This window comes from Apiospora kogelbergensis, assembly GCF_038363985.1.
Source record: "Apiospora kogelbergensis strain CBS 113332 chromosome Unknown utg000005l_segment0_segment0, whole genome shotgun sequence".
In the NCBI taxonomy this organism is placed as follows: Eukaryota; Fungi; Ascomycota; class Sordariomycetes; order Amphisphaeriales; family Apiosporaceae; genus Apiospora; species Apiospora kogelbergensis.
Window position 1 is genome coordinate 1,355,040 of NW_027117422.1, and position 25,691 is coordinate 1,380,730.

At 52.8% G+C, this 25,691-nt stretch overlaps 11 protein-coding genes across 11 annotated transcripts; 4 read left to right on the plus strand and 7 right to left on the minus strand.

Moving 5' to 3' along the window:
- Positions 1-347: 347 nt before the first annotated feature.
- PG998_007024 (uncharacterized protein) lies at positions 348-1,674 on the plus strand (the record flags this gene model as incomplete). Its single annotated transcript, XM_066873840.1, has 5 exons — positions 348-565; positions 653-817; positions 977-1,172; positions 1,244-1,550; positions 1,640-1,674. 5 exons carry the CDS (start codon positions 348-350, stop codon positions 1,672-1,674), a joined length of 921 nt encoding a protein of 306 aa, XP_066729785.1.
- A 349-nt stretch (positions 1,675-2,023) lies between these two features.
- Positions 2,024-2,953, minus strand: PG998_007025 (rab protein; the record flags this gene model as incomplete). The annotated part of the gene is made up of 5 exons (XM_066873841.1): positions 2,024-2,281; positions 2,341-2,502; positions 2,575-2,628; positions 2,682-2,752; positions 2,881-2,953. 5 exons carry the CDS (start codon positions 2,951-2,953, stop codon positions 2,024-2,026), a joined length of 618 nt encoding a protein of 205 aa, XP_066729786.1.
- A 1,566-nt stretch (positions 2,954-4,519) lies between these two features.
- On the minus strand, positions 4,520-5,702 carry PG998_007026 (40S ribosomal protein eS1; the record flags this gene model as incomplete). Its single annotated transcript, XM_066873842.1, has 5 exons — positions 4,520-4,663; positions 4,729-5,230; positions 5,297-5,322; positions 5,407-5,491; positions 5,689-5,702. The coding sequence occupies 5 exons, from the start codon at positions 5,700-5,702 to the stop codon at positions 4,520-4,522; spliced, it is 771 nt and encodes a 256-aa protein (XP_066729787.1).
- A 1,090-nt stretch (positions 5,703-6,792) lies between these two features.
- On the minus strand, positions 6,793-7,284 carry PG998_007027 (uncharacterized protein; the record flags this gene model as incomplete). The annotated part of the gene is made up of 2 exons (XM_066873843.1): positions 6,793-6,872; positions 6,936-7,284. The coding sequence occupies 2 exons, from the start codon at positions 7,282-7,284 to the stop codon at positions 6,793-6,795; spliced, it is 429 nt and encodes a 142-aa protein (XP_066729788.1).
- A 2,664-nt stretch (positions 7,285-9,948) lies between these two features.
- Positions 9,949-13,150, minus strand: PG998_007028 (uncharacterized protein; the record flags this gene model as incomplete). Its single annotated transcript, XM_066873844.1, has 18 exons — positions 9,949-9,961; positions 10,091-10,160; positions 10,365-10,450; positions 10,616-10,645; positions 10,741-10,903; positions 11,212-11,311; positions 11,447-11,529; positions 11,589-11,631; positions 11,703-11,758; positions 11,815-11,854; positions 11,908-11,977; positions 12,027-12,064; positions 12,120-12,163; positions 12,222-12,361; positions 12,433-12,502; positions 12,558-12,566; positions 12,632-12,750; positions 12,834-13,150. 18 exons carry the CDS (start codon positions 13,148-13,150, stop codon positions 9,949-9,951), a joined length of 1,491 nt encoding a protein of 496 aa, XP_066729789.1.
- A 1,764-nt stretch (positions 13,151-14,914) lies between these two features.
- On the plus strand, positions 14,915-15,587 carry PG998_007029 (Transcription elongation factor 1-like protein; the record flags this gene model as incomplete). The annotated part of the gene is made up of 4 exons (XM_066873845.1): positions 14,915-14,986; positions 15,103-15,241; positions 15,332-15,379; positions 15,439-15,587. The coding sequence occupies 4 exons, from the start codon at positions 14,915-14,917 to the stop codon at positions 15,585-15,587; spliced, it is 408 nt and encodes a 135-aa protein (XP_066729790.1).
- Positions 15,588-15,821: 234 nt separating this feature from the next.
- Positions 15,822-16,853, minus strand: PG998_007030 (uracil phosphoribosyltransferase; the record flags this gene model as incomplete). The annotated part of the gene is made up of 4 exons (XM_066873846.1): positions 15,822-15,873; positions 15,925-16,096; positions 16,164-16,522; positions 16,690-16,853. 4 exons carry the CDS (start codon positions 16,851-16,853, stop codon positions 15,822-15,824), a joined length of 747 nt encoding a protein of 248 aa, XP_066729791.1.
- A 1,769-nt stretch (positions 16,854-18,622) lies between these two features.
- PG998_007031 (uncharacterized protein) lies at positions 18,623-18,919 on the minus strand (the record flags this gene model as incomplete). Its single annotated transcript, XM_066873847.1, has 1 exon — positions 18,623-18,919. One exon carries the CDS (start codon positions 18,917-18,919, stop codon positions 18,623-18,625), a length of 297 nt encoding a protein of 98 aa, XP_066729792.1.
- A 606-nt stretch (positions 18,920-19,525) lies between these two features.
- Positions 19,526-21,145, plus strand: PG998_007032 (uncharacterized protein; the record flags this gene model as incomplete). Its single annotated transcript, XM_066873848.1, has 1 exon — positions 19,526-21,145. The coding sequence occupies one exon, from the start codon at positions 19,526-19,528 to the stop codon at positions 21,143-21,145; it is 1,620 nt and encodes a 539-aa protein (XP_066729793.1).
- A 1,188-nt stretch (positions 21,146-22,333) lies between these two features.
- Positions 22,334-23,612, minus strand: PG998_007033 (uncharacterized protein; the record flags this gene model as incomplete). The annotated part of the gene is made up of 2 exons (XM_066873849.1): positions 22,334-23,200; positions 23,268-23,612. 2 exons carry the CDS (start codon positions 23,610-23,612, stop codon positions 22,334-22,336), a joined length of 1,212 nt encoding a protein of 403 aa, XP_066729794.1.
- A 747-nt stretch (positions 23,613-24,359) lies between these two features.
- On the plus strand, positions 24,360-25,683 carry PG998_007034 (uncharacterized protein; the record flags this gene model as incomplete). The annotated part of the gene is given in 3 exon segments (XM_066873850.1): positions 24,360-24,516; positions 24,546-25,012; positions 25,030-25,683. The coding sequence occupies 3 exon segments, from the start codon at positions 24,360-24,362 to the stop codon at positions 25,681-25,683; spliced, it is 1,278 nt and encodes a 425-aa protein (XP_066729795.1).
- Positions 25,684-25,691: the final 8 nt, after the last annotated feature.

The window sequence follows — 25,691 nt, forward strand, 5'->3', positions numbered from 1 at the left end:
TGGCTGAACGAACGCTAGTTGGGATGACGTCGTTAGATCCGCTCCGAGCTCGGCACTAACCGAACCCTCAAATTTGTGAAGCTCTCTCTCTGCACATTGCCAGCGGCCTTCGCGATGGACCCGCCCCGGCCATCAAAAATTTCCCGTTATTCGGTGAGCGCATCCTATCAAAGGGGGGCTTCGCATCTTCAAACTCCTAAGCTGTTGAAAGCCCAGGCAAGTCTTCCGTAGCATTCGCTTCTTGTTGTCGTTGCTGCTGCCGCCGCCGCCGGTGCCATTGATTGAGTGCCGTACCTTGCGTGTTCATTTGCGCTGCCACAAGGACTCCCCGGAGCCCCTTCCTCGCCATGTCCCGCCCCGGCGCCTCCGCCGCCTTCCGGCTGGCCAGCCTCTCCTCCCGAATCCGACCGGCGATCACGATCCGGCAATACTCGTCCGCGACCCGTCTGACGCTGGCCTACGACCACCACGCGCCGACCTCAGGCGGTCGCACTGCGAACGAGTCGCCCATTATCGTCATGCACGGGCTGTTTGGATCCAAGAAGAACAACCGGAGTATAAGCAAGTGCGTGCAATCCCCGGCGCCGCTACTGGCCTGGCCCGCGATAATGGAGCGAATCGGTTGGTGTTGACACAGACGTTTGCTTTATAGGGTCCTGGCCCGCGACCTCCAGCGCCATGTATACGCCATCGACCTGCGCAACCACGGCGAATCGCCCCACGACCACAAGCACGATTATACAGTCATGGCGGATGACGTCGCCGGCTTCATCGAGGAACACGAGCTGGAGCAGCCGACTCTGTTAGGGCATTCAATGTACGTTGTTTTGCCGCCCCTGGCCCCGTAAACAACAATATACCCGTTGGCGCAAAATCGCGCGACGAGGCCAAAAGAGATGACGGCATGGAGGAAGAGAGCAAAGAGAAAGGAGAATATAAAGTACAACAATATCTGACCGACCCGCGCAATTTATAGGGGAGCCAAGACAGCCATGGCACTCGCCCTAGCCCAACCGAAATTGATCCGCGACATCGTGTCTGTGGACAATGCGCCCGTCGACGCCATCCTGGCCAGCAGCTTCGGCAAGTACGTGCAAGGCATGAAGAGGATCGAGGAGGCGGGCGTGACGAAGCAGAGCGAAGCCGACAAGATCCTCCAAGACTACGAAAAGGTTAGTTTGCCGATATAAAAACAAACCACCATTCCCGCCCCCCCCAGAAGACTGACGAAAGATATCTGTAGGAACTTCCCATCCGCCAATTCCTCCTGGGAAACCTTCACCGCCCCGAGCCCAGCGAACCCCAACAGAAATTCCGCGTGCCCCTGGGCATCCTTGGCCGCCACCTCGACCAGATGGGTGGTTTCCCTTTTACGGACCCGGAGACGTCGCGCTTCGAGCGGCCCGCCCTCTTCGTCCGCGGCACCCAAAGCAAGTACGTGCCTGACGAGGTCATTCCCTTGATCGGCCGCTTCTTCCCGCGCTTCCAGCTTGTCGATATCGACGCCGGCCACTGGGTCATTTCGGAGAAGCCTGAAGAGTTCCTGAAAGGTATGTATAAATATGAGTGGTGTTGACTGATACCCTTGCCCATATCACACAGTCAGTGTGCATGCTAACGCAGTCTTGCTTTGTTTTAGCTGTGATCGAGTTCTTAGGACCGAAAGATGAATAGATTGTGGTGTAATTGAGCACGTGTCTCGGGTGTGAGAAGACTTCTCACAAATTGGTTGCATGATAATAACTGCAGTACTCAGCTTGCACCGGATCAGCTGCATGATAAATATAGACGATAGGGGATATGGTGCATTCTTCTTTAGAGGGTGATACCCAGCTATATAAATAACATAGACGCTCGCGCGAAAAAGGGGGGGGACCGCCCTGCATGTGTATATATTCCATAACGCCTAACCCCAAGCCATGACCCAAAAGCAACCTAAACCGATGCTTTGTTTGCCCTGTGCATCTTGACACAACAGCTGAGCTACGGCTAGACCAAGTACCAAAGGGGCTGCAGAGGTTGGCTAGCAAGGGCAGGCAGAGGAATAATCAGAGCCCAGGGTACCGATGTTTAAGGCCGTATTATTGGATCTCGGGGATACCAGCAGGTCGGGTGTCTGTACGATTTGGTCCACGACTTCCACGAAGGGTCTCTTGATATTCTCCTTCGTCTTGGCACTGACCTCGCAGAATAAGGCTCCATTCGCTTCGGCAAAGGCCTGGCCCTCCTCGTATGTTACTGCCCGGCCGCCTCCAGCTACCTTGTCAAGCTTACTTCCAACCTAATGCGCGTGTCAGCTCTGCATTATCCGGACCCCTAGAAAATTCATCGGCAACTTACTAGATAGAGAACTGCGTTCGGGGCCGCGTTCTGTTTGGCTTCATCTATCCACTTCTCCATGCCGACAAAGCTTGCTCGACTGGAGATGTCGTATACTAGGATCACGCCATGCGCTCCTCGGTAGTAACTTGTGGAAAGAGTGCGGAATCTCTCCTGTCCGGCCTTGGAGTTCCGTCAGTGACTTGTTCTTTGCTACGGTATGGCAGGCACGTAGATTCCGAATGATCAACTCACCGTATCGAATACGTTTAATCTATAGGCCTTTCCGTGGACAGCCAAGTGTTTTGACTATGTAATTCGGATCAGTAAGGTTTCACCTTGCTTGGTGGGAAGTGTCTCACCTTGAAGTCAATGCCTATTGTGGCAGTGGATGATTCGGGATCAAACTGGTCGTCGCAGTATCTTAGTAATACTGTGGTTTCTCATGTTAACTTCCGTACCTCCGAGATGCATGAAACGACTGTAGCAGGGCAATGAGGATGCGGCCGATCGACGCATTCACGAACGAAGGAAGGCGGATTGGTCAGGTAATGAACGTACAAGCACTCTTCCCGGCGCCGGATGGGCCGATGATTAGCACCTTGAGCACAGGGATCGTATCCTCGGAAGCCATGGTGTCGATATGGGGTCGGCGGATGTAACGATGGTAAGATTGGGTTATCCAAGATCCATAAGATGGATGAGAGAGGGAGAAGGGCGATTTCCAACAGCAATGGCCAGCAAGTCAAGAGAGACCGAAGAAATGAGGCGGTCTATTTAATAATATCGACAACAACAACAACAACAGTACCAACACATCGACCGGAACGGTTCCCGTGACAGCTTGAGCACAGGAGCTACGGAACAGTCGAGGAAGGTCGCCACGTCGGAGCTAGGCGATAAAGCTAAAGGGAGAGGGCGTCGCAAATACGGAAGGATGCGTTGTTGGCGGTGGGAATAGGTGGTTAATGGGCCAAACGGGAACGTGCGGGCGACTGTGTTGATCTAATTCCAGACTAGGCCGTTGAGTTGGCTGCGCTTTCGCACGTTGCAGGTGAAGATGGAGTTATCAGGTGGGAGTGCGGACTTGCGGGGGAATGAGGTTTCCTTGGTAGAAGCAGAATCGATCGTTCCAGCGAGTCTGTGCTTCCCCCGGCTGGGCTGAGCTAAGCTGGGTTTGGTATCTCTCTCAGGTGGTACGTAGGGCCAAGGCTGATCGATATCAAGGTTTGGAGGTGATATTAGAAGGGGATGGTCTTCTAGAGGGAAAAGAAGCGAAGCTGATCTGGATTGCCCAAACCTAGATAAAAACCACGCGAGGAGGAGGAGGATATAAGGATGTGGGAAAATAAAGGCGTAGCCATTAGGCTTGGTGTTGTTTATGCGGTGCCTTTCTCTAAGTGCACCAGCTTAGGCCGCAGGTTGGTTGGTCACTTGCCCGTTCCTTGCTGTAATCAATGGGTGCTCAACCATGCTTCTGAGCTTAAGTCAAGTAGCAGACGCCTTGAAGACCGCAGCAAATGGAGGTGGAAATGAACATTAATAAAGCTGCCAGGAGGATCGTGATCAAGTTGACAAATCAAAGAATAACATCCTGTCTTCTTGTCTTCTTTAAAGCTGCGGTTAGTGAAGGCATCCATCATTTGTTTGGACATGAAAAGGTGAGTGACATGACGTGGGGGAGCTACACCAGACATGTTACAAGCCACGCTGATAGGCTGGCCGGGTATAGAGCATGATGTCTTTGCACACATGATCCGTGTGTGTCTGATTTGGTGGGCACCTGGCGATTATTTCAGACGTCACAGTAATACTTGAGCTTTCACCATAACACGAGGCTCAGTATTGCGAAGTCTGGACAGTTATGTGAGAGTTTTTTTTGTCTTTCCGTACATCATCAACCTTCTTGGCCAGGCGTGCACATTCATTATTTTGGTATCCCAGCAAAGACATGGCCATCATCGCATACCCATTGGCTCCGAGGGCTTCTCTTGCCCATCGTCATATTGCAGAAAAAGAACCATGAATTCATGAAAAGCTGACCGTCCCATTTTTGTTGGCTGAGAGGCAGCCTCTCTACATGCGCAGCTTCCGTAGCCGCGCCCGATGCAAATCAGAAGTGAGACCGTAATGCCATTTGCAGAAAACCCTCACGCCGTTCCATGTCCAGAGAAGATCGTCACAATCGCTACGAATGCCTTTATACCTCCTCGAGGACACGCTCCTTGAACTCCCGCTCAACCTTCTGGCCGTCCTCGTTGGTGGTCGACTCGCCGTGCAGCGTCATCAGGGCACCAAGGTCGAGCTTGGGCTGCTTGAGCAGCTTAACCTTGCGGATGTGCACCTATAAAGAATGTCAGTATATAAAGTCGACAGTAGCCGAGAGGAGTTTGCTGGAGTAAAACCCACGTTTTGCAGGGGGTAGATGCCCTGGGTAGACTTCTCGATCTCGCGGCCGATAACCTCGGGGATGAGCTTGGAGACCAGCTGCTGCAGACTGCAGCTAGCAGCCTCACGCTGGATGATCTCGATCATCTTCTTGCGGATGGCACGGATTTGAGAAGAGGCAGCGTAGGTGGTCTTCTTGATCTGGTTGGGGCGGCGCTTGGTGAAAGCGATGGCGAAGAGGCGGAGGAGGTAGTCGTCGGTGGTCTTGACGGTGACGTTGGCCTCAATCAGAGATTGCCACTTGCGTACCAGCGAGCGGAGCTTGTCGGAGGTGAAGTCGAGACCGTGGAAGTTGGTCAGGCAGTTCTTGCCCTGGACCTCATCGACACGGAGCTTGACCTTGCGGAAGGAGTGGTCCTCATCCTTCTGGAGATCGGCCAGAGAGACCTCAACGATGCGTCCCTTCAGGGCATCGTTGGCGTTCTTCAGACCGGTGGTGCGGTTGACGAGGGTCTTGCCGACACTACAAAGTAAGATGCGTTAGAAATTTGCTTGGGGCTAGCGATCGAGCAGGGAGCGGAAGTCGTACTCTCGGACGTTGAAGGGAGCGGGGGCCTAAGATTTGCAAGTTAGCGATATGTGCTGGCGCGAATATGCAGAAAAAGTCCTTGGCAGGAATTCTCTGTGCTCTGCACGTACCTTGAGGCCGAACCAATCCTTACGGGAGAAGGGGTCCACGGTCTTCTTCTTGAGACCCTTCTTGCCCTTTGACAATCTCTTGTTCCTATTCAGATGCCCGTGGTTAGCCCTCGACTATCCCCCAGAATGACAATGATCGGAAGAGTGCTTTGCGTGGCATTGGACCAGGGTATGCGCATTTGTCGAAGTCGGGTTTTGTTGATCGAGATATGCCATTTCGGGCAGGGTCCAACACCACGCGAGGCATTGAGTGTGCTGCAATGAAATAACCGGTAGACTCACTTTCCCACAGCCATGATTGCGATCGGATGTGTTGCCGCGCAATTCTATTTGGTGTTGAGGTGAGGACTGTCGTCGTGTGCTGGGTAGGTTTTTTGTCGTGAACTTCTTGCACCAGTCTGGGCCCTGGAAAAGAGGAAAATCTGGTGGTGCAGTTGATTAATTGTGCGGGCGGGAAAAGCATTCCGGTGGAGTAGGGCTTGTTGTGGCTGACCCGCTGTGGCTCAATCTATCATTCAATTCAAGTCAAAATTGATGTGTGGCTCTTGCTGACGCTCTCCCTCCAGCTTAGGTGCCTGTATCGGGCGGCGGTGGGGGACGAGGTTTTGAGTTTCGGGTGGGTACAGGCCTCGGTGATGATCATGTCCACCTTCAGCACCTATTCCAAGGACGAGGCGAATGTACAGTTAAGAGATCAGCAGTGACATGGATCTGGTGCTATATAATATAGAAGTTACATAAAGGCGTCTCTATCTCACTGCGTCTACGGTTGGTAACATCTTCTCTTCATTCATTCATTCCCTTCACTCCCTGTCATTCTTCTCAACCCAACTCAGCCTGCCTTCTTATAAGTCCCTTGAGCTAGTCGGCCTTAGCCTCACTACAGCTAGCACTCTCGCATACTGCTACTACTCAAAACAGTCTTTGTCAAACACCTTGAATAAGCCATCGTTATAGTGATTTCTCTGTATTGAAGGGCTTAGCAAGCCCATTATGGTGTGCTTGATTCTCCTTGCACCGAAAAGATGAGGTGGTAGGTATATGTAAAGGTAGGTACCACGAATTCGCTTGACCCAAACCAACCCGTACACCCAGAAACACCCCGTTATCCGGCCCAATGCAAATGCTTCGAGAACTCCAAAAACTCCCATTGCTTCCCGCTTTACATGCTCTTATTCCCATCGAACCTCATATCCCGTCTCATTATTCATTACTCGTGGGGCTATAACCGCAGCAACAACCTCCGGGCCGAAGAAGAAGTATGGCCCAACGCCGGGAGCCGGCTTACTGCGAGCAACGAGCAGGTTCATCACCAACGAAACTCGCCTCATCAGTAAGCGACCACCGGCACCAATTACATGGTCTGGTTGCTTTCATGTCGAGACTTCAGAAGGACTTGTCTTCGTCCTGGTGTTCCACCTCCCAAGTGTCAAAGCTGGGGAAGCTGAAGTAGCCGCCTGCCGAGTCTGTGCATTTCGGGTCAGTACTCCATTGGCAACTTCCAGAACAATTGGAAGGGGGGCACCGACATCCGTTGCTTTGCAGCTGCATCAATTCCCTCCTGGTCGCCTCATCCAAGTGGTAGGCCGACTTGTCGCTCCCGTCGGTGCCGAAACTCCTCGTCGATGTTGGTGAGGAGCTCAGCATGCTGCTGGCGGCGGCATTGGAGACGGCAACGCGGCTGAGTAATTCCGTGGCCCTTTGGCTGGAATTGGGACTGGTCATGACGCCTTTGCAGGCGCTGGAAGTGGTGATAGATGGCTCCGTTGCACAGGCACGCAAAAGTCTTGGACGTCGTCGGCTGCTGCTTCTCTCTGAAGGCCGAGGGGACGAGTCCCTGCGTTCTAGGCGATGTGCGTCGGAAGGTGGGCTAGCCATTTTGTATGTGGATTTATGGTTGGTTGATTGGTTTGGCTGGTGGTATAAGGTAGGCTGGCTTTTCTTTCTCCTTGCTGGTCTGGTCTGTCTCTTTGTCTCTCTCCTTGGTATACACAAAAACAGCTGGGCTCAAGTGAGGGCGATGAAGCAGGTAAAAGATGAAGATTTCAAAGTAAACAATCAACAACCGGAAAAGAATTACACGAGACGAGATGAAGGTTAGAAAAGGGCTCTTTAGAGTTGGGACAGGCAGTAACCGTCCCAAAGTTAAGTCGACATGGCGGCTGCATCCGCAAACACCGCCAAACCCAAGACCCGTTTTCCACACACATCACACCCCCTCTCTTCGTCTTTACCGCACTTACAAGCCAGGCACCACTGGGCTTGCCGGGGGGGCACGGGGGCACTTGGTACCCTTTGGGGACCACCACACACACCATCGGCCCCCTAGACCCGCGCAAACAGTGATTAGTGGGACGCCCAGTACAGTGCCACATGTCATCCAAACGGGGATTCGAACGATGTGGTGTGCGCTGTATGGTGTTCCGGGCCTTTTGGGCGTACATTGGCCTGCAGCAAACTGTGCCCAACCTAGCCAACACCCTGCGAGAGCTGCAGGCTGGGGTGGGTTTAATGGGATGCGACGAGTGGGGACGGGGCTGCATGTTTGGTTTGCAGGCCAATGTTGTTGTGCCCCCTTCCTTTCCAGGCCGTTGCTTACGGCTGTCGAGATGGGTTACATCGGACTGTTTCTGGACCTTTTTCTTGTCTCTGGCAATCTAAGACGGTTTCTGGCGATGGCTTTGTGGTGTGTCATCGTGTGCTGGTTTTTCCCTTCCCTCTTTTTTCTCTTTCTGTTCCTCTCCTGCCAACCAACCACCGGGCCGCGTATGTACTAACGATCTATTAAGGTCTTCAACCCCTCGTCCAACCACTGGCGGAGGCTTCCGAGTGGAGTGGGGAGCGGCCTCCCCCGTATTAAACGGGAAACTCTCGACTATTGCTCAATCATCCTTGTCGTTTCTAACCCATTCAACACAGTACTTTACCTCCTGCACCGACTAGCTGCACCACCGCCCACCACCCACCACCCCCTTGGCTAGGGCCTGGGTGCTAGGTGCTGTCGTATCATGTAGAATACGCGGTCAGCAATATCTGGAAGGCCCTCTCCTTATGTTACGTCTACGTGCATCCCATCCCGGCGAGCTCGGTAAAGGCCCAGAGCACCGGTGACTGGATAAAAACCGCTACTCGAACGTGGTTGGTCTTTGGTTCGATTCCGATGAAGCCTCGATTTTGCGAGGGCGGGGGGTGACATGAATGATTGACGGAAGGGGGGCAGAAGGGGGGTTGCAATGGCTACTAACGCCGCCGCCACCCACTTCCTGGGCTTCCATGGGAGGAGACGCACGACGTTGCTTGCTTTCTGGAACGGCCTTAAGAACTTCTTCTGCGCTGCACTCCACGCAGTGCCATGCCGCTGCCGCCTCAGCCCGCCCATATAATTACGTCCGTTTTTATCTTCACGGTTCATGCTGGCTGGGAAAAAGGAGAAAAGGGGAAAAACAAATAAGCACATTCCTTCCGGCGGCTCCATATGCCCGTTCCGAAGCTTGTCAGACAAACCCCGGCGGCAATGCGTGTTTTCTCTCCAGCACAGAACCAGACGGGCACGAAACCCAAAAGGAGAATCTGCTACGGGCAACACAATCCGAAATCCGTCAATCAATCCCGGTGGTTCCATGGCGGCTTGGTGTGGTGCACATTTGGTTGCGTCGCTACTCCTGCCGACGTCGCTGTTGTATGGTAAGTTGTACTACAGCATAGAAAGGGAGAGCCCTGTAACTTTTTTTTTTCATAAATCCCCATCCGCCAATTCCCGTACTGGCAGATGGGCAATCCGGTCGTGGCAGGAATTCAGTAACACGGGGCTGTTTGAGGGATTATGGGGAAAAGGCCAGTGAATAACTCCATTTTGACGTGCGAATCATTTTGGACTATGTACTCCTCCATCTGCATGCAGCAAAGAGCTCCTGGCTCCATTTCCCTATCCTCGAGGTTCCTGCACCACATACATACATACCAAGTACATCATTACAGTGTCCTGCACTCCAGGGTAGGACATGCTCATAAGGCTGTTGTGCTTCGCATGAGATAGCTCGTGGGGTAAGGCAGGTTGGGTAGGGAGTGAGGCGTTTGCTTTTTTGCCCCTCAGAAGCAGCAGCAGCAACAGCAACACGCGGCCTGCAGCTCGAAAGCTGCGAGAGCTACATCTACCGAACGAAGCCGCCTGGCTTCTATAGCTTTTGCATATTGTTTATTACGTTGACGGCATAATGATGTTGTTTTTATTGATTATGATATGAGTTTGAGTTGGCATTCTGATACGAAGGTTACTCTGTTTCCTTGATTGACAGAGCGGCATCAAAGTAGCTAATGCATTATGACCACCCCCAAAGCACAATCAATCAAAACGATTCGCGCAGCTATAAGAATGAACACCAAACACAGACTCTTCAGTAGCTCCGTAACATCCCAAATTCCCAGACTGGGAAAACGGCGGCGGCCTCGAGGCTCGTCCCGAGACTACTACGTTGTAATACCCCCTCACTTCACTCACCCCTTCACTCACCCCCTCCTCCTGAAAGACTGCCCAGCAATGGCTCAGTGGTCGAGACTGCGTTGGTGTTAGTCGGGCCAGATCTGATCATCCTTTTTCATTTCTCCACACCGGAGAGCAAGCGTAGAGAAAACACGCTGGGCGGGAAACCAAATATCATGTTTAGGGATCGGGGGGCAAACGTACTCTTCCCACATACGACCCTGCACGGCTTTCAACTCGTCCTCTGTCATTCGGTGGCCACTTGTGAAATAGCCTATTGATTGGAAAGTTAATTCAATTCCTGTTAGCAATATGTTCATCTTCTCTTTCTCTCTTTTTCCGAAGATCGACAGTCCATCCGTCTTCGCCTCCCCGCAAAAGGAGCGAGGGAGGTGTCGCGTGTGTTTCGCGCGGGCGCAGAGCTACAACAGCTTGACGCTGAAATGAAAAAGAGGGAGTGAAAGAACAGGGTGCTTACCGGCAGTGATTTTAGCGTCGATCTCGACGCGCGAGTCCTCGGGAATCAGCTCATTAGGCAATTCTACGCGCTCATGGATAGGGATTCTACATCAGACATGCATTAGATGGCGTTGTTTCTTGTGCTTGTGTACCAAGCAAAGCTAAGCTCCGAGAGCTGCAGGCTGGGGAAGAGGGGGGCAAAGTGTCGATCGGTCAATCAGCTGGGGAAGCCGTAGCAAGCTGCATGCTGCTGTTACAACTTTTGCTTACCCTTGGCCAACGATGGCATCGTGTTTCATGCTAGAGAAGAAAGAGATGCAGTGTCAGTTTACTCAGACAGGCGAAAAGGGGGGAAGGAGCGTCCGAGACAGACGGTAGGCGAGGGAGAGACTTACTTGCTCATGCTGAGCATGCGGTCAATCTTCTTGATACCCAGCCAGTGGAGGATATCAGGCATGAGGGCTTGAAAGCGCATGTCCTTGACGCCGGCAATGTTCTCGGTGCGCTTGAAGTAGTCGGACGCTCGGTCTTCTCCGCGCTTTCGGGCGTTGTAGACAACTGATATGCTGTGTGATTAGCCCGCATGCCAAAAAAAACCAAGCCTCGCGTCCCCCAAGATACGGAGGCTTTGCACAAGCTCGAAGCCACCGTGTGTGCGTGCAAGCAAAGGGCTTTTTGCAAGGATTGGATTTGGAGAAACGTACGATACTATGCCGCGCAGTCAGTACAGCTGTTGCCTTCTTGAGTATTCCGCCTGACCCGCTTATACGGAGCCAAGGCCGGCGCAGGCTTGGAAGAAAGCAGACTCACCTTGGTCACTTCACCAAGAGCCCGACCCTCTTTCCTAAAGTAAATAACTACTCCACTTCCGCCGTTCTGGGCTTCCTTGACGGCCTCCTCAATGCCGAAGATCAGATACGGCCGGCACGTGCAGATGTCGGAGCCGAAGACGTCGCTGCCGTTACACTACAGCAGGTGAAACTTGTATTAGCATACACAATCCAAGACCCCGGTAATCCCCTTGTGCGTAGGTAGTACCGGCTGAAAGCTTCCATCGGAAACCGAGAAAGGGACATCCCCAACGGATGCGAATCAACTTACTTCGTCATGCACACGCAAGGCCAAGCGACACTTCTCGTCCGACATTTTTGCGGGGTCGCCGAAGCAGTAGACGGTCAGACCACCTGATACCTGGTGTTAGTGTACCTGATATCAGAGCATGGGGAAAACAGGTGGTGCTCACCGATTGGTGGCAAGAATGTCTTGATATCATTGCGTGTGATCAACTGGTATTTTGTTGCCCTCGTTAGCCTCCATTTCTTTGTAGTATGGTTTGTTGAATGTTCCCGATGCTCACCTCTGGATAGCTACCACCGGTGTGCTCGAAGAGAGACCGTCGAAGAACACCCTCGTCTTATACGGTTAGCCTGCATCCTGCTTGACGAGATACGGGAGTCGGTGACACTCACCAATGCCAAAACGCTCGGCGACACCCGGCAGATACCACACCTTTACTAGGTAAGCTTCAGGTTCGCAATGTCGTGTACAACGATGATACTCACGGGTTCCACGGCGAATTTAGTCACGGCAAGTTCACCGGAAGAGTTCAAGCAGACTTTACCATCGGGTACCCTGTCCATGTGTCAGAACTCGAAATGGGCCGCAAATCCTAACAACTTACAGTCTTCCTGCACGAACACTGTCTTCTAACTCTGGGAGCTGGTACTTGTTAGTTCTGATTGCGTTCCCGGGAATGGGTAGTAGGACTACATACCTTCATATGAGCCTTGGTGATGGCAATTGTCGGTCTTATGTCGACTGAGAGCCGTGTTAGTCTTTTTCCAATCGTCTCCCTCTGATGTCTGGATCACCCTACCGTTTTCGTTCTTGATCGTATCCGCAAACAACCACGGGGCAAGGTGGCCCCATGGATCCATGGCCACAATCTTCTTCTTGTCGCCCCATTGGGGAAATGGGCCAATGTTTGCGGCTGGCTCGGTATTGGTGAAATCAGGCCTAAGCAACTAGGGTCAGCTTCCGGGCCCGAAGTTCGGCGTGCCCTGAACCGTGAATGGGTCCCTCCTTACATGTGGTTGATATCCAGCTGCTTGCTTGCCAAGGCAAGGGCGAAGTATATCGAATAAGAGCCTCCATGTGCTGCACAAAAAGATCAGTCTCGACGTGTTTAGGACGTTGGCTTGACGGATCTTACCTCCAACAGCTGCAGTGGTTCTTTGTCAGCTTCAATTCCAAAGTGTCTGTCCTGGGGGTTTAGGGAATACTCACCATTGCGCTTTCCGATTGTTGAGGAGGCACGGGATACCACTACCGGCCCTCGCTCCTTGGCATCTGCAGCCCCCCAGTTGAGCGGGATTGGGTCGATGCCAATCTGCTTGGGGTATGTCCTTTGGAAAGGAATCGGATTTTAGCATTCTCCATCGAATCATACGCACCGGCAACTTCATTCGAGAATCCGAGAAGGACTTACGTGAGAACAATCCTTGACGTGAAGCCTGACTTCTGTGCCTCCAGTGCAGCTAATTTGGCAACAGACAACGGGGTCTCGCCACCTGCAGCACGCTCCGTAGCAGGCGGCGGCAACGGACTTGATGTCAGGCCCTTTGCGGCGGCTGGCGGCGGCGAAGACTTGCTGTCCGTGAGATCCGGGCTAGGCGGCGAGATTTGGTTCATGCGGTGTGTCAGGGACTCGACGCCTTTCTGCATCTGGCCTTGCACCTGCTGGATTGACTTGAGTGCCTCAAGCACGTCACTCATGCTGGCACCGCTCGCCGAGTCCGATGCCATCTTCGCAAGTTTTCAAGAAAGCGTCGGTGTGAGTTGGGGGACGGTGAACGACCAACAACACGGGTCGAATCAAGTACTTGGCAGGTTGGGGAGACCGAGGACGGAGTGAGCGGATTATGCGATTTCAGGTCACGGTGGTTGTTTGAACGAGAAGCCAAGCAACAAGAAGACAAGAAGGCACAATAGTTTTATAGAATAGCAGTAGGTAGTGACAGTTCCTCTTTAACCTTGGCAGTTCTGCTCTTGGGACTGCGAGACAGGAACCGGGAAATGCAATGTAGGTGTAGATCGGGCGAGGGAATGTTGCGCGTTGCCAGCGAATGCCGGAGCTCCCAAATAGATACCCGACTTGGCTCCAGTCGCTGATAGGCAAAGGGAGGGAGCGACGCTGTTACCTGATGGCTTGGGACTACATATGTGCTTGGGCCCACACTAACGCAGCTAGTAGGCCGAAGTCATGGCCTCCTGATACAATACATAATGTTATTTGGGATGCATGGATTCAGGTTGGGCCTGTGTAGGAGACAAAGGCGGCCTGCGGGCTGAGGCGTTTCCCTGACTGACGGTACCTATGCCTCTACCGAGGTGATACTGACACACAGGTTCAGTTCAGGCACGGCCTCGTCGAGGGGTGGAGAAGCCGCCTGTATCCGTCGGTAAGGGTGAGGAGAATCTGGGGTCTAGCTAACCTGTAGATGTCGTAGCTCGAGCTATCTGTTCGGATATAGTATCGGCTTGCAACGCCTAACTCGAGAGCCAAAAGCCACGGAAGGATAGCAGGTATGTACCTTGCAGCTCTCCCCTCCTATCGACATCTTGGGCCGGCACCCGGCGGGGAACTCCGCGCCCGAACATATATCCACCTGGGCATCGGATAGCTGCCGATGAGGGCGGTAGTCTTTCAACAAGCCTGATAGACAAAGGAATCCCTCATGCTAGAGGCAAGGAGAGGGAGAAAACTGGGGATCTGCCAATCTCCTTATCTCTATTACCTACAATGTTCCTCTAATGATCTGGAGAGTGCAGGAGGGAGCAGCAAATGCCATGTAATTGAATACTGCATACTGCATACGTTCATATCGCTTACCCCGCCATCGCCAGCCCACCTGGAACTGGATAAGGGTGAATAGATACTAAGGGTGTGGCTAAGGTTCAGTAGTGGCAGTACGTAACAAGGGATGACTTGACGGCAGTGGGGCTTCAGCTAGCAGCACGCCCAAGCCTTGGAACTACATGCAGCAATGTGTGCTTCTTCTTGTCTTCGATACCGTGACGGGCGTAGGTGCTTTGTTCACCGAACAAGAGCCTCTTGGGGCCGTTGCTTTATCCATGAGTTGCTCAACGGAGAAAGGAGAGAGTGGTCTTATAGTCAATACTAAATTGGTAACTTGAGGAATATAACATAAAAGACCCAATACAGTGATAAGTGAATGCATCTCGCCGCTTGGTGCACAATCGAGGTTGCACCAAGATTTTGTGCACGTACAAGAAACACCAATCCAGTGGACCGCTGACTTCATCCCGCCTGTAAACTGTAAACGCAATTAAGCGGCCCAGTCGCGTTTTTGCAGCCTTGCAACATCTTTAACATCAACCTCCAAACACCAAAAGTCGCGATCCGTCTCAGCAACTTTTGTGTGCAATCCACCAACGAGATCCCCTGACTGTCGAAACTCGGCGATCTAAACTCGGCGATCTCACCATGGTACGAAGACCTTCGCTCTGGATTTTCTTTCGCGACTTGCAACGTGCGACAGTCCAGAGATGGCTAACTCGTTTGATTCATTTGCGCAGGGCAAACGCAAGAAGGCTGCTAAAAAGCCGACGTCCAAGAAGGTACGTGACCCCAAGTCATTCCAGTACCAAATCGCAAAACCCGATCGCAAACGAGAGAAACACTGGGAGAGAGTTACGGGGTGAAAGTGCTGACGTTCTCTTTTTTCGATACACAGAACGAGCCCTTGGCTACCTCCTTTACGTGTCTATTCTGCAACCACGAGAAGTCTGTCGCCGTCGTTCTTAATAAGAAGTTGGGAGTAGGCGATCTCGATTGCAAAGTTTGCGGACAGCGCTTCCAGTGCGGCATCAACTGTTAGTACACGGCCTTTTTTGTCTGGACGATTAGGAAGGGCACAGTTTCTCGAAGTAATGGGCTTGGGGTGGCTAACATACGGGCACCAGATCTCTCGGCGCCTATCGATGTGTACAGCGAATGGGTAGACGCAGCTGGTAAGTATTCGCTTGGAGCGCCTACCTCCCAAGAACGTCGAATACTGATATTGCTACAGATGCGGTGGCCCAAGAGGAGGGCAACTCGAAATCGGCATCATTACAGCGGCCGGGCGCCCGACAAAGCACGGGTGGTAGATACGGAGATGATGAGGATGAGAGGCGGTACGATGGGGAAGATATCGTGGACGACGACGACGAGTATTAGCCGCATTTGTGCCATATTTGACTCGATCCCATTTAGTTAGGCTAGGGGCCGTCCACAATACAGAAAGGGGCCGACCCTATATCTTATGAATGAATGATATATTTTCTCGTCGAATGCCGGTAATGCACCATTGAGACGTCTGTTGATCAGGCGACCTGGGTTTATATAGGTATTCCTCGTTCAATGCGTTCGCATCACAACCTAGGACTCGAGCTGGCGCTGCGTAGCCTATGCTTACATGGTGTAGTATCTGTCACCAAAGTCTCCAAGTCCCGGAATGATGTAACTGCAAAATAGTCAGCAAACGTCTGTGGAACCGCGGCCAGCGGTTACGTACTTCTTTTCGTCCAAACCCTGGTCCACGAAGGCCGTCACGACCCGTAGCTTGGGGAATTGGGTAGCAAAGTTTTTGATACCCTGCGGGCTAGCGATCAGGTTCAAGAACAGGATACGCTCCTCGGGAACGCCTCGCGACTTGAGCACGTCAACGGCCATGATAGCCGATCCTCCTGAGATAGACCGGCATTGTCAGTTTCTAGTCCGCTCCCGTCTCCTCCATCAAATGTGTGGACTTACCCGTAGCAAACATGGGATCAAGCAGCAGGACCCATCGGTCCGCGATATCCTCGGGCAGCTTGTCGTAGAAGAGCTTGGGCATGGAGGTCTCCTCATCGCGCTGGATGAGGATCTTGCCGATGCGGACGGAGCGGCAGCAGTCCCGCAGGCCCTGCTCCATGGACTCGCCGGCGCGCATGATGGACACGCCGCAGATCTTACCCTGAAACTGGAGGCCGGCATAGGTGCGGCCCACGGGCGTGGTCACCGTCTGCTCGACGATGGGCAGGTGGTTCAGGCCTTCCTCGACCAGCAGCCGGATGATGCGGTTCGAGTAGAAGATGAAGTCGGCCCGATCCGTGTTTCTGTCCCGGATCATTCTGCAGTGGCATCATTGGTGAGTCGATATAAGCTTGCAAGACGGAACATCCGTGATGCCCAAGAAGAAACGACCTCAGAACACATTTCTCCCACACCATTATGGTATACAATCGAGGCCGATGCTCTTCTGCAGGAATCTCCGAGTCCATTTTGGGGAAGTACTCACGTGAGCAGCGCGATCAGCTGAGGCGTTTGGGGCAGAGTGATAACGTTGTCATATTCGATCTCGGTCGACACTGTGGCAACCGGCTTCTGACTTTCTGTGCGGTAGTCAGGTCCCACGCATTGGGTAGGACCAACTTCAGGACGTTTCTCGGGTTGTTCAGACATGGTGAGTGTGTTGGCTGGTATAGACAACAAAGTGGGGAGGTGCAAAATGCAGAAGCTTCGAAGAACAGAGAAAAGAGAGGTATGAACGAAACTGCCTCCTGGTTCTTGACAACTCTAGTTTGCAGGCTGTATCAAGAAGAGCAATACCTAAGTGGGATAGGTAGGTTAGTTGATTCTTTGGTTTTCAGACCGACCTGGGTGGTCTTGAACGAATGTCTGATGAGACTTTTCGCTACTGGGGATTTTGGGACGAAGTTCTTACTGAAATGAGGATTTCAAACTGGGCAGGCCAGAATCTTGCAGACCCGAACAGATTGGGAAATTGAATGCTCTGAGCAAGCAAGATCTATGTATTATGACTTCTCACGAAACTGAGCATCTAATATATACAATGTAGTGCTGAGTGACAAGCATGGGTCGGAGACCAGTGAGTCCCTCACAGTCACAAGGATGCGCTTCGTTACAAGAATGTGCTTCATATGCAATAATCGGGGTATTTCTGACTAGGTCACTTCATTGGGGCTACATGCCGAGCCCGCACCAATGCTGCAGCAGCCACTTGGAGAGAGTTACTTATCTACAGGATTCATGGCCACCCTGTCCGCAACATTGTCTGGTACTGCGAATTCTGCTGCGTAGTCACAGAGAATTATCGTGACAGAGGAATTGGCAAAGGACAATAGTATTACCGCCAGGGACTTGATTGGCAATGAATATTGTACATGTAATATATATTTATATATATATACTCAAGTCATGGTCTCCAGTTCAAGATATATTTCCCTTTTTATGTTGTATAGTAGGTATACCCTTCCAGATTCCAGGCTAGAAGATTGGAAGAAACCATTACAACCGCCAGATGGGAACAATCACAGTAAATGGATTCAATGCACCAACGACTCTTCTACCCAGGGTATTGGTAATTATAGTTGGCTGAGCAATAAAGAAAGCAGCTGTATCCAAGGTGTGGTGTTTTATGCCCGACCAATAGCAGCAGCCCACCTATTTTGGGTGTGAAACTGTTAGCGACTGAGCCACCTATGGATGCTTTCATACTTATTTACTTTGCGCGTATCAATCGGAACGGAGCTCTGCGTACATGATTCAACAAAGCCGACGACCTGGAGTCTCCCAACATCTGGCTTGAATACAATCTTCTACTGCTTGCTGAGATCTAACAATCCAAATTTATAACCCCTTCCTGCTCTCTGTGTTGTGTACCTTCCAAAAGGTTAGATACATTCCATGCTCTTGCATCATCCCATCCATCCTCCAGCAGCCAGTGGCAAGAAGGTTAGCAGGCAATGCTACAAGGGTCCTTCCGAACCCTAGCTTGATTGGCCTAGGACCCAGCGAACATCCATTATTTACATGCGACCAGAATACCGGTTGCGCTGACGCAGTTCTCATTTCTGTCGCATGGCGAGTATTGATCTTCCATTGCTGTCTCAACATCTCTGTTGCTCTTTCTCTACACAAAAAGGCGCCATTCTGGTCGTCGAACAAGTGCCGACCAACCTCTTCACATCAGCTACCCCTCGATCGACAAATATTCCTTCGCCAAGCTAAAGACACAACAGCCACCATGGCGACGCGCGACTTCGGAAACAAGTCGCGGAAGCCCATCGCAACCTACGGCAAGGGGGTGCGCGAAAGACTCAAACGGCACGATCTTTCTATACTGGTGCGACGGGTGCCACGCGCCCCAGTGACCGACAGACCACGAGTGGCATCACAGGACAAACAACGCGTCAAGGAGAGCGCGACCCTTACGAACTGTCTTCCTCGCCAGAACCTTTCTCATTCGATGGCCCTTCACGGAACAAACCTGCGGCAGCGAAGAGCACCACTACAGCTCTCTTGAGCAGCGAGCGCAAACGGAAGGCCGCCGAGCTATATTCGCCCAAGGCCAACGGCCAGGATCCTTTAGCAGAGCGGGATGATAGCTCACCTGTTCGTCCAACTGCCCGGCGCTCTCGAATATCGCCTCCAGAGCCGACGCGTCCGACGCGGCAAGCGACAAATGCGACCAGGCGTCCAACGCGGTCCACCTCGGCAGAAGGCATGGATGTAGATGTCCCAGATGTGGCTTTATCCAGCCCCCCACCAACGCCTATTACGTCTAAAGCCAGTGGTATCAAGAATAGAAAGGCAACTTCGAAAAAAAGGAAACGCAGGAGTTAATTCCTCAGCAGACCATGCAAGCCTTTGATAATCTGGCTGTCACAGAGAAGGGTAGCACAAAGCCGCGCACCCATCAAATTCCTGTGCGTTTAGCACAACGAAAACCGACGCTGAAAACTACACAGTCAGATATTGGCCCAACATCTACTTCCACTGCCTTGGCGAGTTCGTCACGGCCCGCCGCAAATTGGGTGGCGATGGAAGAAAACCAACCGAAGCCGAAGAGGCAGAAAGCACGGGTGGTTGACAGATTGAAGGCGGATCGTGAGTCAACAGACGAGTCGGAAGATGAGACTCAAGTGACTTGGAGCCAGCCAGCCATGTCTGGCCCGACTGGCGATTTTGCACAGGAAGACTCACAAGATTCCACGGCTGTGACCCCGAACCCCCGCAAAGCTCCAGGCCCCAGGCCTCCAGCATTCTCCAGGACGTCGAGTCTAGTAAAGCGTACATATGGCCAGACAAGGACCCTCTTAGAAGAGACGGACATGTATGCTGCTTTGGAGCTTCCACAGGAGACACCAAATCTAAAAGGCCGGCGCCTCGAATATGATATCCACAAGAAGCTGATCAAGCCTGCCTCCGATGAGGAGGATGAGGATTCCGGCTCTCAGTCCAAGACGGCCAAGATGCAGGGCATTCATGAACTTCGAGCAGCAGGCGCAAACAACTTTGTCGCCGATCAGATGCATGATTTAACGGACCAAATAGGAGCCCCCAATGGTGCAGGCCAGAAGGCATCATCCTCGCGCAGAACTGCCCTGCGTCAAGTTGCGGAGAAGGTAAAAGACAAAGAATATCGAAGGTCACTCCGTGACCATGGGGTTGAGGCAACAATCTTTGGGCATGCTGATAGAGAGCATGACACCATAACTGGCTATCTAATCGTGGTGATCCTTCTCCAGCTTTTGGCACACACAGACTCGTTGCATGTTGTGCGGCTTGTCCGCAATGAAAATATGGGCGACTTGTTTGCAAAGTTGCTTGAAGTCAACAACGATGCTCTGAAGCTGGCGCGAGATCGCAAGAGCAACCTAAGCAAGCGTGATCAGACGCTGCTCGCCGGGCTGCAGAAGAACCTTACCGAGCTACCGGCCTGGCGAACCAAGCCTGCTTACATATCACCTCGGACTGCGACCCTGAAGTGCCTTCAACTTCTTGTTGCCCAGGATCCGAACATCGGCAGGGATCTCTCTCTGTTCCCGGCCATGGTGACGGACAAGCTGTTCTCGGTGCTGTCCGTGGCGCAAGATCCGGATTTCTGGGAAGCCCCTGACGCTATTGACCGTATCAATGTCTTCCATGCGTTGTCCGTTCTGGAATATCACACCGTTAAGGCCCTTGAATCCCAACACGATAGCAACAAGTGGTTGACGGACTATCTTCCTTCGGTGGCCGACGCTTTTGGGGCTGTTCTGCGGGTACCACTGGATACGGAGCTCGAAAGCCTCGTGATGCGACTTGTGGTCAACCTAGTGGAAACGGTGCCGGGAGCGCCTGAAGTGTTTGTCGCCAAAGGCTTACTCCCCACTCTTGCAACATCTGTATGCGCAAGCTTCGCCAAGGCTCTAGCGACCGTCTCTACCAATGAATGGTCTGACGAAGTTCGCGACGGACTCGTCTTGCGACTGGGCATCCTGATCAATTGCGCCGAACAAAGCGTGGCGGTCAGAGAGGCGGTCTGGAAGTGCTATGGCGACGACGGTTCTCCTACTAATAAGCTTATCAAGCTATTCTTGGAGAACCATGCATCTACTGCCGAAGTAAGTAACGAGTCCTCCTTGACTTTACTATCCCAACAACCCAAAACTAACGCTTTCCAGGCTGATTCCGATGCGAAATCGCAATTGAACGTGGCATTCGGGTACTTGGCCGTGTTGCTCGGCTACCTATCACTGCTCAAACCCTTTAGAAACGCCTTCAGGGCCAGCCATTCCAAGAAGAGCATGAAGCCGTTACTCGACTCCATCCGCGAGTTCGTAGCGCATCACAAAGTGATGGAGGCCACGCTGAAGGAGGCGGTAGGAGAGGGTGACGTGCACGGCGGATACACAGACAAGCTGCAACTGCTTGTAGAGCAGATCGAGAATGAATCTATTCTCGACTGATGTCCTTACTTTCCTTCATTATTCGAAGCCTCGTCTAGAAACAGGGAGTTTCAGCACCTACACTATCTTGCAAGACCTACCAACACACAAGATTAAGGACTTAGAAAAGGCATTGGGCCTGATGGGCAATGGGTTAGGTGGGTTATTTGGGCTGGCTGAGACCGGCCCATGCTTTGCGGATGCATTGGGAACATGGTATTTGAATACAAGCATATGCTTGGGGGTGTCATCTTCGATACGCACATGTAATACCCATAGAACTACGACTTTGAAACGAATCGAGACGAACGCCTCTTTTATCCAGCCACTTTGTGTTCTGAGCAACAGCAACGATGATATGGTCTGCCTTGCTCTGCCCCAAGACACCTCTCGAATCAAACTTAGATATGCTACGGATGGCTATACGGTTCTACACAGCCCTGGCCTGTGTTTGACGGGACAGTTGCAGAGAAAATAGACCCATGGGCATCAATGGTGTGAGGACACGCCGCTATAGAGAACCGCACGTTTTCGTTCTGCTGAACAATTTGCCCAAGGCTAAAAATGACGTTCTTTCTCGCGTACAGCATGATGGAATGTGAATACCATGGGTGCTGCTTCCCCCTGTTAGGCACTTTATATTTTACCTTCTATCACTAAAGACACCAATTCGCATCCATTCTTTCGCTTATAGTCTTGACCTGCCTCCTCTTATATAGCCCCCTTTACCTTTGCTGGAACCATAACTGCCTCAAACATTGTGCACTCGTTCCGAGCCAAAAAATACACACCCATACCTCAAAAGACTATACATATATCCAGATTGACCCTAATTTCCTTGGCCGAGTCGATTCAGCCTAGCGGTATCATTCTTGGTTATATACTGAAAGGCAAGAGGGTTCAACTCTGCGGTCAATTGTTCAAGCCCCTTTGCGGTCTTCTTTTCTTTTGGCTCCTGTTCTCTATGCCGCCAGATTATTTACCAACTACAACCTCGTTACGCTCTACACAACCGGCGCTATCAACTCGCACTACACTGAAGATCAGGCTGGATGAAGACCTGTGTCGGGCAGCACAATTCAAGAAAAAGAAGAAGACGTCCATGGGGAAAATAGGATATATTAGAGAATAAGAGTTTGGTTGTATACAGCCATTACTATGCAACTCTTCCAGCAAGTATGCTCCCATATCGCGCCAGAAGCCTCTCGCTTATTCCTCTTCGCTCGTTACTGATTCCGGCTTTGGTGCCTCTCCGCCTGAGTTTCTGTTGTTGAACTCCTTCATACTCATAGCGTTGGGCTCGCCCGGAAGCTCGCCGTTCATCAGCTGCACAAGCCGGATGACCTCGTTGCGCATGTGCGAAAGGTTGATGCTGTTCATCAAGTTGATGGTCTTGTAGATGCGCGTCTGCTCGTCGCTGATCTTCACGTCGGCCCAGGATTTGGGGCCGTAGCCCAGCCAAACCATAAACTCGGGCATGTACCTGAGCAGCACGCGGTCCAGCACCAGGTCCCGGGCCGTCACCGTGGTCATCTGGACGGGGAGCGGTTCCTCCTCTTCCTCCTCTTCCTCTTCCTCCTCCTCGTCATCGCTGATATCAGTCAACTTCTCGACCTTGGGTGCCTTTCGTTTCTTCTTGCTTGCTTTCTTCTCCTCCGCCGCCTTCGTCCTCGCACTTTCGATCTCCTTAATCTTCTCTGCCCGCTCCGCGTCCTCCTTGTCCGCCAGCATTTCCGTCACCCGCAGCGCGAACTCGAACTGGTCGCCCTCGAGGCGGCGGGCGTTGGGCGCGTTGGCGATGAATTGCGTATAGTCCGTGAACTCGAGTTCCTCATGGTCCCTGTGGTCCTTCATGGCCTGGGCCGTGATGACCCGCTCCATGTTGAAGCGGTAGTAGGCTGGATCGCGCTTGGTATTGAACAAATCCGGGTGGAACAAGAGCCACGGGTTGTCGGCCTCGTTGGGCTCCAGGTCCTTCGACTCCCGGTGCGGGCCCGCCGAGGTTTTGACATCGTGACTGTAGCCCTCGTGCTCATGGAGAGGGGAACTAATTGTTTTTTTCTCGTCAGGGGCAGTCTTGTGTGAATCCAAACCATGACTACAGAAGGGACGTGTCACTCAAGTGCGAAGAAGCATAACGTACCTTCTTCTTGAAAATGGCAATCGTCTTTTTGTCCTTGACGGGCCTTGGCGGCGGGAAAGTGAAAGTAGCAGTCCTTTCCGGCTGGTAATCGAAACACCAATCCCGAGCTTTCGCTGGCAGGGATTTCTGTTTCTTCTTGGATTCCGAGAGGATCCCCTTGTAAAAGTTGCTGGTCACGTTGTCGCCGTTCAAGTACTGCAAGATCAGCTTGGCGCCGTCGGCGTAGGCCTTATTGAGATTGGCCTGGGTGAGGCTGAGCGACGACTTGGATTTTGCATTTCTGGCCTTGGCGACGGCCCTGGCCTTGACCTGGGACTTAGGAGGGCCTGGCAGCTTGGGAGGCATCCTGAATAGACTGGGTAGGATAGTAACAGACAATAAGAAGTAACTGGAGGAGTTCTGAGTGTAATTATACAGTCGGATGCTTCAAGTAAAAGGGGTAAAGAAAAGCGAAGGAAACTGCCAGGGCATGGCGGCTCCCAGTGGAGGATTAAACCATGTGCCATCATGAGTGGAATAAAGAATACCGAGGAATGTGACTAGCTTCTTCATTGCCATGCTCTGTCTGAGATGTTGCGAAAACGGAAGAGTGGTGATGTTCCCCTTTGTCATGGTCACTAGCGCTTCATCGTTGCTGCGAACGGATGGGCGACAAATTGGCGATGGGGACAGCCAAGTAAATGCCCGGATAGTTTAGACATTGCAATGACTGACCGACACAATGTTGCTGCCCGGGGATTGCTAGAGGGAAAATAGTCGATGAAGTCAAGTGGCCTGTCGCTCAGAGCAAACTTGGGCCAAACCCTGACAATGGAATTGATGCCCATGGCAGCAAAGAACCGTACAAAGACGAAGGGGAGATGAAAGCTATTGCTGAGCAAAACAAGGCTATTGTAGCAAAAATGACCAGTAAACATCAGGGTAGTATAAATCATCCCTATTTGGACGATATTCCTAGGTGTAGTCCAGTTGGTCATCAAACACCATAATCATCAGTCTACCTGCCTCCTATTCTTCAAGCAAAAACTATCTACTATCTACCCAACGCGAGCTCCAAGGTTCTCCTCGAGGGAGAAAAGCACCATAACAAAAATGGACGCCCCACGACCGACTGCGAATGTCCGCCTGGAGGAGCTCTTGGGAGTCCCGTTCCTCACCAATGACCCCCGGAACCGATCCGGCAACAATGAACGCACGCTATTCGGCCACCAGTCACCGGAGACCACCGCAGACGCAGGCAACGGAGACAGTAATTCTTCTTCTTCTCCCCTTAACCAGGGCGACAGCACCTACGGCTCCGGCTCTCGCTCCGGCTCCAACTCCCGCTGCCCCAGCCGGTCGAATGCCCCCTGGACCTGCAGGAAGGTGACGACATGGGTTACATGGCCCCCACGACACGGGCGTGGCAGCGCTTCAACCACCCGCTCTGCGGGTCCAAGGTGAAATGCCACGACATGTCCCCCGCGGCACGTCAACGGCGTCTCGCCCAGAACAACCTGCCGCGGTTCCTGTTCCGGGGCTATTGCCAGCGCAGCGGCGGCGGAAACCCGTACCTGAACCAGTGGGACAAGTTCATCCCGCACTACTTCCTGACGGCGGCCGAGTCGACCGAGACGTGTGTCCCGCGCTGGACCATGGCTGACTTCCCGCGGCGTGACGAGGTCATCCAGGCGCACCTGACGGGCGACGCGTCGGACGCGGAGCTGCGGCAGACGCCCTTCTCGAGCTGGTCGCAGTCGCCGCAGGTGGCGCTGCGGTACAGCGGGGGCCCGACGACGGGTCGGCGCGCGTGGCGGTGCTGGACACGACGCGGCTGCGGCCGTGGAACGAGGTGTACAACGTGGCCGAGATGCGGTACCAGGGCTACCACTCGCTGCCGCTGCGGTACGGGTGCTGGGAGTACTTCGTGTACGGGCCGATCGAGGGGGCCAGCATCCACACGTTCCCGCGGCAGAGCTTCACGGACCTCTGGCGGCCCGACATCAGCCTGGGCTCGCTGGACACGACGACGCCCTACCCGGTCTTCCAGAACGGCCGGCCCCTGAGCCGCGAGTCCGTACGGCACGCCCGGGACCTCGCGGGCCTGTTCGTCAAGAAGCACGGCTGGGCCGGGGAGCGCTCGACCGTCGTCCTCTACGTCTCCATCCTGCTCCTCGCGACCTGGCGCCACAGCCACATGAACCCGCCCGCCCAAGGGCAGCTGGCCCAGACCTCGTGGGACCCGCGCGACGTCATGCTCATCGCTCACGAATTCTGGACTGAGATCACCGAGCACAGGGAGGTCAAGCTGGCAGGTGACGACCCGCAGCGCGTCAGCATGGGCTACAAGTGGTTCTTTGACGCCTTGCTCCTGATGAACAGCATCGATACCGGGGATATCCACAGGTTTGGTCCTGATCCTGACGAGGTAGTTTGATTCCTGAG